This window comes from Callithrix jacchus, chromosome 19 (assembly GCF_049354715.1).
Source record: "Callithrix jacchus isolate 240 chromosome 19, calJac240_pri, whole genome shotgun sequence".
NCBI classification, from domain to species: Eukaryota; Metazoa; Chordata; class Mammalia; order Primates; family Cebidae; genus Callithrix; species Callithrix jacchus.
This window is the reverse complement of record NC_133520.1, coordinates 20,345,792-20,358,407: the sequence shown is the minus strand read 5'-3', so window position 1 is coordinate 20,358,407 and position 12,616 is coordinate 20,345,792. Positions and strand designations below refer to the sequence as shown.

The 12,616-nt window shown below is 43.5% G+C and overlaps 1 protein-coding gene across 1 annotated transcript in view; it reads left to right on the top strand.

The window, feature by feature from the left end:
* GALNT2 (polypeptide N-acetylgalactosaminyltransferase 2) overlaps positions 1-12,616 on the top strand; it is a 219,219-nt gene that overhangs the window by 188,062 nt on the left and 18,541 nt on the right. Inside the window, exons 10-11 of the mRNA XM_003735230.5 lie at positions 442-545; positions 5,322-5,448. Coding sequence (XP_003735278.2) covers positions 442-545; positions 5,322-5,448 — 231 coding nt within the window. The remainder of the gene's footprint in view (positions 1-441; positions 546-5,321; positions 5,449-12,616) is intronic.

The window sequence follows — 12,616 nt, the reverse complement described above, 5'->3', positions numbered from 1 at the left end:
TGTCTATGATAGTGATGATGGGAGCTGCAGCTGGGGAGCATTTCCTAATCGTGCTAAGGGCTTTATGCCTGTGATTATTTGTAATCCTAGTAGCTACCCTATAAGGAAAGTGACACACAAAAAGGCCAAGTTCTTTGCCTATGGCAGCATGTTAGTGAGTGATCCAGCCCTAGCTGTCACTCCCGAAAAGGGAAAGCTCAGTCCAGCCCCTGGCACTGTGGGAACATCCAGGCGGGGCAGTGGGGGAGGCATTTGAAGGCAGCAGAGGTGAAGCCGAGAGAGAGGCACCCTGGTCACTTATGGGAAACTCTGGTGGTGTGGCTGTTCTAAAGATCAGCTTATTGTTAGGGAATCAGGGCTTGGCCTTGGCGCAAGGGTGCTGGCAATCTAACCTTGACTTTGCCCTCTCCTCCTGCCCCCCTCTTCTTTCTGCCTCTTTAGAACCCCCATGATTGCTGGTGGGCTGTTTGTGATGGATAAGTTCTATTTTGAAGAATTGGGGAAGTACGACATGATGATGGATGTATGGGGAGGAGAGAACCTAGGTATGTACAAGCCTCAAATCTCAGGACAGAGAAGTGCCTCAGCTCTGCAAAAGGCAGAGTGCCAATTGGAAACAAAATGTAAAAGGCTTCAGAATGACCATTCACTGGGCTTACTTGACTCTTGCAAACACATTTATAGTGTCCCTTTTGCTCTTGAAAGTCTCTTGGGTTGGGCATTAAAATGTGCCTCCCTATGTTAGAGTGGAGGATGCTAGAAAACAGATAGTCTTTGAAGGGAAATGCAAACTCTTTCAAGTCATCTGAACCCAAGCATTTGGAATGCAGTCTTGCAAAAACAGGGAAAAGTCCAGGAGCTAGGATTCATGCTTAGTGGTGGAGAGTGGAAAATGAACCCCGAGGGCTGGTGGGATTGATTGAATTGAAATCGTGAAAGTCCAATGGGGCAGGGAGGCCTTGGCACTTAATGCCTTCTTGACCACCTTTGTGAATGGTTCTCATTTGGTTTTTATTGTTGTGGTTGTTTTTGTTTGTTTTTGAAAACCCCATGCAAATAATTTTTACCTGGGTTAGGGCACAGTGAAATTTTACACATGTGGCCTACAGTGGTAGCCTTATATTTACTGCATAAAAGACAAAAAGATTTGTTTTTTTTTTTTTTTTCAGACTTGGGGTGGCGGAGTTCTTGTTTTTTGCTTGTTTCAATTAAAGCCCTTTGTTTCAAATGCTTGGCATTCTGAACGAATTCTCCGGGGCCATTGAGTGTTGTTAACATGTGTTAGTAGTTGGATGAGTGTACCCTAGAGGACAGGGGACAAGGAAAGAGGAGAAACAGGCCACTAATTTTAGTAGTTTTTACTGTAATAGAGACTTTGAAAGTTTTTACTTTAAAAGACTAGCCTAACCTGTGGTTATAATGTTAAAGTCAGTGATAATGTCTCATCTTTGGGATTTCTTGGCCTTGGTATGATGTTGAGAGCTTCTGTAGGCTCAGTAACTACCGTGGGAGTGGAGGGACCATGGATCAAACTCCTTTTGGGGGTTTTTTTTTTAAATGGTACATTAACCTCTAGGGAAAGCTTGGATTAAAGTCATTTGAGTACAAAAGACTTCAGAATTGTTAACCCTGTAAGGAGAGTTGTGAGTCACCTTGTTCCATGGGTATTTCATAATGGTTTAGTGGAAATACAGCTGGCCAGGGTTGCCCAGTAGGGCAGCATATCACATAGGTGGCCATTTCTCAAAAACTGGTTTTCAGAAGTGTGCATACTATTACCTGAAAGCATGGATTAGGCAAATGAGACATCAGCCAGCATTCTGAGTCATCACGTAGGAAGAGTGTTGATTTAAATATCTAAGGAGGCATTCACCTAGAGATTGGAGGGGAGGATTTGTTTTAAGGAGCTGGTTTATTGTGGTACGGTGTTTATATTTATAATGTAGCTGTGCCTAGGAGGCTCTAGGGCCTGAGTGGTTCAGGTTGGAGTGAAGATGAACCCTGCAAGGAGGAGCACGTCTCTGCCCAGCAAGGCTGGGGCGTCTTTCCCTCCTTGATGGGCTCTCCTACATTATGCCAAGGACTTGGACTCCCAGTGAGGTTCAGCAGGCCCATAGGTTTCCATGTGAGAAGGCCATGCTATGAGCCTTTCTCTCTCCTTAGCACTGCTCTGGCTTCTGCTTCTGGGGGCTGTGCACAGTACTAGCAATTGCCAGCCTGAGGGTGCGCATTGGGAGAGGTGTGTGGTGCAGAGAGGCCGGAGTAAGATCCAAAACCACCTCCTCAACGTGTGCCCCACTGGAATAACTAGAGCTTCCCATTTTTCTAACTAATCATGTAAGTCCTTATGTCATCTAAGTAATTAAAAAGGAAGACCAAGAACCTAACCCTTAGCTCTAAAGACGGGATGAGGCTCCTTGGGGACATAGTCTATGCTTCTCTACGTCCCTGCGGTGCTAGGATGGTGCTAAGTACTTCCAGGGAATCATCTATGCTTTCTTAGCGGAGTGTGGTCTGCAGACGTCATCCATCTTGCCCATGGTCTCAGAGCCAAGATATAAACACTAACTGCCTAATTAAAACACCATTGAGTTTTGCTGAGTAATTATCCTCAAAGTTATAGGCCTCAAATGAAATCAGCATTGAAGATAACTGTAGTTGTACTTTGAAAACCTCCCACAAAAGCCCTGGAAGGATCCCTCGTTGGCTTAACAGACTCCCCATAGAGAAGCCAAGGGGATTTCCTAGCCCCTGATTCTAAATTCTGGTGAGGCAAATGGATATTTAAATTTTATTTTCCGAAATACAGACAACTTCTTAAGTTGTGTTGGGAACTGTAAAAAGTAAAGTCGGAAACCTTTCACTGCTTATGCTCAGGTGACTGTAACCATATTTTCTATTACTACAAGAGAGTTACCTGTTAAAGTCCCACAACAGCTGCATGGGTCACCCATTCCTAGTGAGTGAGGCATGAGTTTGCCAGACCCAAGTAGAAACTCATGGTGTTCTGACCCCTGTGTGGTATTTCCTGCCATGTGACTGGCAGTCTGGGCGCCTGTTGCCGTAACTAGGTTGACTGTCTGCAGGATTTACCATCAACTCACTTTATGGTCTGTGATAGTCCTACCCTATTTCTGATCAATGTGCATTGGTGACTGTGACTGCATACTCTGTAGATTTTATATGTGTATATTTGTACTTCTTTTAATTGGTTAGTTGACAGATAATAATTGTGCATATTCATGGGGTACTTAGTGATGTTTTAATACAAATAATGTATGGTGATCAGATCAAGGGAATTAGCATATCCATCATCTCAAACAGGTATCATGTCTTTGTGTTGGGAACATTCAGTATCCTCCTTCTGGTTATTTGAAACTATGTCATATATTACTGGTCCCTAGAGTCACCCTCCAGGGCTGTAGAACCCAAGCAGCATCCCTCCTCTCTAGCTGTAATTTTGTATCCTTGAAGAAATCCCTGTTCCTTCCTTCCCAGCCTCTACTATCCTCCTTATACTTTTTACCTCTATGAGATCAATTTTTTTTAGCCTCCATGTGTGGGTGAAAACATGGTGTTCAACTTTCTTTTCTTGTCTTACTTCACTTAATGTCCTGGGAACACTATTTAGCTATTTGAAAAAATGAAGTCCTGTCCTTCACATTAACTTTGGTGATTTGTGTCCTGCCTCCCTAACATGTTCTTAGGGAGCTAGATGATAGGAAAATTCTGTTTTCTATCATACAAACCTTGTGAAGAAAAACGGGATTTTTTTGCCTTTCAGAAAATCCTATCTTAGTTTTTCTGTTTCATCTGTTTCTTGCATTCAGTCGGACCTCTGACTCAAGACTCCAGTCACTCACCTAATCAGTGGTGATAAGGGCAGGTACCTGGTTGAAAGGTACCTTTGTGTCACAAAAGGAGCACCAGTCAGTCTAAGCTTCGACTGAGTTCCAAAGCCTAGGGCAGTCTGAGTGTGTAAGTAGGCATGCGGAGTGCCTAGCCCTACACATCTCATTCCTCCTGCAGGTCAATTCTTTGTTGAAGCAGGTGAACTGCAGCCTTCCCCAGGGAGCAGCCCTACCTGGGCCAGTTGATTACTGACTGGTACAAGCCTGTGAGCAATGTGGAGATAGCAGTCAGTTACTTGACTGTCCTGGGTCACTACCATAGAACATAAGGTATAGTCTATAAGTCCATAGTCCCTAAGTCCAAACTTTGCCAGGAGGCTTGAGCCTGCTAATGCACAGGGACTTCTATTTAATAATTTTCCCATTTGAGGGAAGAGATTATTTTCCCCTGCATGGGAAAAGCCAAGATGCATCCTAGGGTTCAGTCTGTTAATAAGTTTTAGAGAAAAGTGGTATATACGATTGTCTAGAATATCTAACAATAAAGCTTAATTGTAGATATTTATATACCTTTTCTCACAGTGTTGATACTAAGTGTTAAAACGTGCACTCAGAATGAAGATACCCCCAGACGGGCTTTGTGTGAGCAGTATGGCTGATTATTCACCCGGGTACAGGTGGGCTGAGTCCAAAAATAGGGTCAGCGAAGGGCAATGGGTTAGGAGTTGGTTTTATAGGTTTGGGGTGGGCAGTGGAAAGTTATAGAAGTTACAGTTTAGGGCAGTGTTTTGTAAGCTGGGAGGGGGTCCTGGTATGTAGTCAAGGTCCAGGGTCAGTTACAAAGTCCAATGGCCTTATCATTTGGGGCAGAAATAAGGAACAATAGAGAATGTCTTAAAGTTAAGTAGGTTAGGAGTTGATCATTTCTTCCTCTTTTCATGGTCTTCAATTACCTCAGATTTTCCAGGAACTCATCTGTCTGTGCAGGTCACAGAGGTTAACATGGTGTCCATAGGGCCTGAAAGACCTGAAAGACCTTACACTAAGCAAGGGCAAATAATTGTGAGTCAGCTAGTGAAGAATTCAGCACAAGTATTTCGTCACTCAGTAGTTACAATGCTACTGGGATATACATGATCTTATGCCAGGAGGCCTTTATATTTACAGTAGACCAAGAAGCATTCTTGTCTCAAAGTATCTAGTCCACATCTAAAAACTATTTCCCCATGAACATTCTTTCTTGATTGTATCGTGGTCCAGAGAGCCAAGTATGTCAAACACCTCTCCTGTAGAGGTCTGCATCAGGTTCTGGAAAGAGGCAGGTCCTTATCAGGTCTCTTTTGGCAGTGGAGGGCATGGGAGCCTTGTGATGGGATGGGCGGGGGGCCTCTGCACCTGTTTGGCATGGCTGCTGTAGCAGAGCAGCATCTCAGGCTCTGTCAGTCACCGATGTCTTGTTCATCGTCTCAGAGATTTCGTTCCGCGTATGGCAGTGTGGTGGCAGCCTGGAGATCATCCCGTGCAGCCGTGTGGGACACGTGTTCCGGAAGCAGCACCCCTATACATTCCCAGGTGGCAGCGGCACTGTATTTGCCCGGTAAGTAGTGAAAGGCTGAGCAGGGTCCAAAACATTGCTGACCACCCCAAAGGCAGGACTTGACCTTGGGCTGTTTGAGGACAGATGTCCTTCAGTAGGTGTGGTGTATTCATACAATGGAATACCGCTTAGCAATTGAAAGATGCAGCCCATGACACAAGCTGGGTGCCTTTCCAGGGTATGGTGCTGAGTGAGAGAAGCAGTTACATACACAGTTCCACTCATGTCACAGCCTTATAAACACATTGGCTGGGCACAGTGGCTCATACCTGTAATCCCAGCACTTTGGGAGGCCAAAGTGGGTGGATCACAGGATCAGGAGATTGAGACCATCATGACTAACATGGTGAAACCCTGTTTCTACTAAAAATACAAAAAATTAGAGGGGCATGGTGGCATGCACCTGTAGTCCCAGATACTCAGGAGGCTGAGACAGGTGAATCGCTTGTACCTGGGGGGCAGAGGTTGCAATGAGCTGAGATTTCGCCACTGCACTCCAGCCTGGGAAACAGAATGAGACTCTGTTGCAAAATACACACACACACACACACACACACACACACACACACACACCCTCTAGTGATGGGGGCCAGACCAATGGTGGCCAGGAGCTGGGATGGCAGGGAAGTGGGGAGTGTGACTGAAGAAGGGCAGCACCAGGGATATGTGGGGGAGGGATGGAGCCATTCCATCTCCTGGTTGTGTTGGTAGTTGCACACATCTTCATGTGTGTGAAGAAGGCTCTCAGAACTGTATACCACTCTCTAAATGTTATGGAAAAATTTTTTAAGAAGTTCCTTATATATATATATGTACACACACACATGTATATACATATATATACACATATAAATACACACACACACACATATATAAAAAACCATCTGAGGTACAATTAAAAGTAACATTGTCTTAGTCCATTTTATGCAGCTCTAACCAAATACCACCAACTGGGTAATTTAAAATGAATAGAAATTTAGTGGTTCATAGTTCTGGAGGCTGAGAAGTCCAAGATTAAGGTGCTGGTGTCTGGCGAGGGCCTTCATGAGGAGTCATTACATGTCAGGAGGGCAACGAGCGGCCAAGAATAATGAGCAAGGGGGGCCAAATTCTCCCTTTTACGGTAGCATCAATACCACCCATGACGGCGGAGCCCTCATGGCATAGTCACTGCCTAAAGGTCACCTCTGAAAGGCCTCACCTCTTATGACTGTTACAATGGCAATTACAGTTTATGAGTTTTAAAGGGGACAAACATTCAAACCATAGCAGAGATTAAAGTCAAGCTATACTAACTTTGTATACCACAAGACATCGTAATATAGAGACATGATTCTTGATAGACAGTAGATACATTTTAGTAAACATGAAAATGCCAACTGAAGGACTTTCTGAAAGAATAGCAAATAGCCATTCTGCAATAGCAAATAGCCAAGTGTTCTCCTAGGGAATTCTCTTACATGCTAAAGACAGAACAGTGTACAAGCTGGTCCTCAGGGAGATTGCCTTCTCTTGATTGTAGACATTGAAGCACACAGCTAAATAAGATAATTTCAAATAGTAATAAATGCTGTGAAGAAGATAAAATGACTGCATTTTACATTCTTTACAGCATTTATTACTATTTGATCAGGACAGGCAGAAGGAGAGGTTTGCATGGTCGAGAGAACGCTTGAGGAGGTATATGTGAGTTCAGACTTGAAAGATGGGAGGAGGTCACTCTGGGACCCTGAGGAACCAGACTCCCTGCAGGAGGAGCAGATCCAGGCTGCTGAGGAAAGAGTGCATTTGGCATATCAGCAAAATGGAAGCCATGGGTAGCTGGCACCTAGAGAATGAGAGGACAGTGCACGGGGCAGAAGAGCTAGACAGGCCCCGGCCATGCACCTTTGCAGGTCATGGGAAACTTTGGATGTTACTTGATTCTGAAGGAAACATTGGGGCTTTTCAGCAGGTGTCCAATGTCTGTTTTATGCTTTGGAAAGGTCCATGTGATTGCCGGGCAGAGTGGCAAGGAGGTGACACTCTGGTGAAACAACGGTACGAGTGTCCCTTCCACTCTTGGAGCCAGAAGCAAGGGGCCTATGAGCACTGTTGCAGTAGCCCAGGCAGAGATGTGATACAGTCATGCACCTATAACCGTTTCAGTCAGTGGCAGTAGTCCCTTAAGATTCTAATATTGTGTGTTTACTCTGCCTTTTCTATGTTTAGATACACAAATGCTTACCGTTGTGTTACAGTTTCCTCTAGTGTTCAGAACAGTCATGTGCTCTACAGGTTTGTAGCCTAGAAGCAATATGCTGTACCATGCAGCCTAGGTGTGTAGTAGCCTACAGCATCTAGGTTTGTATAAGTACAGTCTGTGATGTTCGCACAATGACAAAATTGCCTAAGGGTGCATTTTTCAGATCGTATCCCTGTCATTAAGCAGCACATGACAGGGTGTGTAGCAGTGGAGATGGGTCAGATCCAGCTCCATGGTGAGGCAGGCAGTTGTTTACTAAGAGGGTGACAGAGAGAAGGGAGGTACAGCAGGGAATTACTTTAGGGTGATGCCTGGGAGCTTTTTACACAACTGTGCTGGCATGCCGCCCCTACTGAAATAGGGAGAGCCTTCAGGTGGGTGTGGGTGTGGGCATGGAGATTGCTAGCTTATGTTTTGTCTAATTTTTTTTTTTTCTTGAGACAGAGTCTTGCTCTGTCGCCCAGGCTGGAGTGCAGTGGTGTGATCTCGGTTCACTGAAAACTCCACCTCCCGGGTTCAAGAGATTTCTCCTGTCTCAGCCTCTAGAATAGCTGGGATTACAGACATGTGTCACCATGCCTGGCTAATTTCAGTTTTTAGTAGAGACAGGGTTTCACTATGTTGGTCAGGCTGTTCTCGAACTCCCAACCTCAGATGATTCGACCACCTTGGCCTCCCAAAGTGCTGGGATTACAGGCATGAGCCACTGTGCTCAGCCATTTTTAAACTTTTTTTTTAATGCAAATTATATAATACACATATTATACAGAAGTCAAATTATTAGCACAGGGAATCTGATTTCTGAGAAAACTTTTAATAGAAGCCAAAATAGCAAATAATGCTTCTGACCAAATTATCTTCTCTCAAAAAGTATGTTTCTTCACAAATATTGTCGAAACTTCATTTTTGTTCTTTATTAAAAACAAAAATATGATCTTACACAACAAGCTTTACAAAATCAAACAAAAACGTGCATGTATGTGCTTTTTCCTGGGGCAACATGAGATTCTTTGTATAGACATATCAAACACCCCACGTCAACGCCATTGATAGCTACCAGCAAACAGTGGATTTCAGAAAACAGTATGTTAAAGTTCTCAAGACATTGTACTCTTTGTTAGAAGAGAAACTTTCAATTGTATTTCACTGCCCAGGAGCCTGCATTCTTGAGATTTGGAAAATAAGTTGACCCAGGGTTTCATTATTTTGGGGCTGCATGGATCTGGTTAAAAAGCCCTGCTGTGGGCCAGGCTCAGTGGCTTATGCCTATGGTCCCAGCACTTTGGGAGGCCGAGGCAGGCAGATCACAAGGTCAAGAGTTTGAGACCAGCCTGGCCAACACAGTGAAACCCTGTCTCTACTAAGAATACAAAAATTACCAGGCATGGTGGTGTGTACCTGTAATCCCAGCTACTCAGGAGGCTGAGGCAGAGAATCGCTTGAATCTGGGAGGCAGAGGTTGGAGTGAGCCAAGATCACGCCGCTGCACTCCAGCCTGGGCAACAGAGCAAGACTCTATCTCGGGAAAGAATAAAAAAAGCCCTGCTGTTGACCTTCAGCCAGGCTGCCCTTTATCTTAATCAACTCATCTGAAAGATAACGAAGTAGAATTATATGACTGTTTCTGAGATCTCTTTCCAGTTGCATATTCTCTTAAGCTTTTATACAGGTTGAATATCTTTTATTCAAAATGCTTGAGACCAGAAATATTTCAGTTTTTATTTTTTCAGAATTTGGAATATTTACATGTGCTACTACATAATGAGATATCTTGGGAGTGGGATCTAAGTCAAAATACAAAATTTGTTTGTTTTATATATATACCCTCTACACATAGCCTGATATTACTTTAATACAATACTTTTCATAATTTTGTACATAAAACAAAGTTTGTGTACATTAAACCATCAGAAAGCAAAGGCATCACTGTGACCCCCCCACTGGGTTCGTCTTGCCCACTGCCCAGGTGAAGGTGCCTTACCAAGATGGGAATTGCAATAGAGAAAGAGTTTAATTCACACAGAGCTGGCTAAGCTGGAGACTGGCGCTTTGTTACTTAAGTCATTCTCCCCCAAAATCCGGAGGCTAGGGTTTTTCAAGGATAATCTGAGGGGAGGTGGGGACTAGGGAATGGGTGCTGCTGATTGGATGGGGTGCAATCATAGGCGTGTGATAAATGGTTCCTCTATGTGCTGAGTCTGCTTCTGGGTGGGTCCACAGGACCAGCTAGAGATCTGGATGGACTCAACAGAAGTGCAGAAGCCTGAAAAGACGTCACAAAAGGCCAGCCTTAGATTCTGCAATGGTGATGTTTTCTGCAGGGGTAATTGGGGAAGTTGAAAATCTTGTGGTTAATTTATTAGTCCAACAAAGGCAGTCCAATACCCAACAGTAAGAGAGTTTGTTTTGGGAAAGAGCTGTTACCATCTTTGTTTTAAAGTTAAACTATAAACTAAGTTTCTCCCAAAGTTAGTTCTGCGTATACCCAGGAATGAACAAGCGCAGTTTAGACATTAGTAATTAGATGGAGTCATCAGGTCAGATCCCTTAAACTGTCAGTTTTCTCCTTGGTAATTTTTTTTGCAAAGGCAGTTTCATCACTATCTGATGTTGGTACTCAGAAAGTTTTGGATGTTAGGGCATTTTGGATTAGGGATGCTCAACTTGTAATGTATGACATTTAATGTGTAAGTATTTTGCTGTCTAAATACTAGTCAATACCTGCAAGAGCAAGGAGGGCCTGGACAAAAGTAAGCCTCCCTAGGTGCCACTGTACCTGCAACACCGAGAAGACTGTTTGCGATAGGTACCAAATAAGTACCTGAATGAACCAGTAAATAAATGAAGGAAAGGAGCTAGCACCGAGTAGCACATGGAGGTCATTCTTTGAGGCTACCTAGATATCCTTGTCTGTTATGAAGACAGAAAAGAGTTGCTTTGCAGTTAGGAATTTTTAAGTGACTTAATCACTTCAGAACGTGAGTGATTTGAAAACAGTGTGACTAGAGTTCATAAAACCTTTAAGCCATTAAGGCTGAAAGGAACCTAGGACATTCTTAAATCCTTTCGTATCCCTGTTGGGGAAATCCAGGTACCAGATGTTATAAGTATTTAAGTTAAAAACTGATGGGGTCCAAAGTGGCTCCCGCCGGAGGTCATGGCGCTCGCGAAGGCGAGGTCATCAGTTCAAGGCTAACCTCATAAGCTCAAACTGATTGGCAAAAAAAAAAAAAAAAAAACTGACTAGGCATAGGTTAAGGCATAGGTCACTTAGCAAGACCCCAAAACCCCACTAAGAATATTTAGTGGCTCTTCTGAGAAATGATATGTATAATCCAACATCCCTCAGCACTTTAAGTACTCATTGTTGAATCTATATATTTTTTAATAGAAAGCAAAAATTCATCAGTCTCATCATCAAACTAATTGTGCCATAGTACTCTCATAATTTAATGAACTCATCTGTCAGTATCTCTCTCTCTCTCTCTCTCTCTCTCTCTCTCTCTCTCTCATTTGTTCACTGGCTCTCCTGCTTCTACGTACATATCCACTATTTGCAATTCTGCAAACCTTTATTTTCCCGCAAGTCCAGGACATCATTTATGTCAACATGTAAGATAGACACTCATGTTTTTAGTGGTCACAGAATATTCCATTTGATTACTTCCTCATATTGAGACATACCGTTTCTCTTTTTTTGCTATTATAAGCGAAGCTGAAGTGAGCGTGTTTTCACATGTATATTTCATTCCTAGTTATAAATTTCTAGAAGCAGCACTGCTGGGTTAGAGAATGAGTGCATTCATATTATCTTATCTGTCTGTTGAATGGCAATAAAGTAACAGTCCATATCCCACTTTACTAAAATAATAAAGTATATATATCACCTTATATGAAAGATACAAGCCCCATACAGAAATTACTTTAATAATGGCAGCTCAGATCAGTTGAAAGGTTCACCATTTTAAGGAGTTACTTTAAAAGCAAGCATTGCCCCCTTACTGTATTTATTTTGGAAGAACATAATACCTTCTATATGGGGCTCTTAAGGAAGCCGAGCTATAGCTTGAAGTGGGAGCCCACCTTGTAGCCGAGACCAGAATATGATAGCAAAGAGGTTTGCTGGGTGCATGCTACTTAATGAATGCTTTCAAATAATTCTTGGCAAGATTTGCTGCTGATACCTATGCAGATGGTGGCCTTTAATGCATGTCAGACATTAAAGAGTAGCTTGTTCCAGGGGCTATATTTATGGCAAATCATGGTTCTCTCCATGAGAATTAAGCACATGGTTTTCTTTCCTTCTAGAAAAGCCTACTGCACTGCACACAGACATGGGAGACATGGGACATGGAACTACCACTCCTTCCTGTCACTATTTCTAGTCCAAATATGGCAGTCTCTCTGCTCAGCCCTGCAGAAAAGAAAGTAATTTTCCCAGAAACTGTTTTTTTTTTTTTTTTGAGACAGAGTCCTGCTCTGTCACCCAGGCTGGAGTACAATGGTGCAATCTTGGCTCACTGCAACCTCTGAGTCCTGGGTCTTAAGCAATTCTCTTGCCTCAGCCTCCCAGGTAACTGGGATTATAGGCAACCACCACAACAACTGGCTTTTTTTTATATTATTATTTTTAGAGGAGACAGGGTTTCTCCACGTTGGCCAGGCTGGTCTTGAACTCCTGACCTCAGGTGATCTGCCCACCTCGGCCTCCCAAAATGCTTGGATTACAGACGTGAGCCACCACGCTTGGCCCCCAGGAACTCTTATGTAGTCTGCACTTTTGCAGAGAGCTGTCTGGTAGTGCCGTAGCCATTGACGGGAAAGGCCATGGCACCCGGGATCTCCTGGCTGCTCCCTGTGGCCCCAGCCCTGTGTGGACGTGTGATGTGAGAACTGTTACAAAGTAACCTTCTTTTGCCCTTC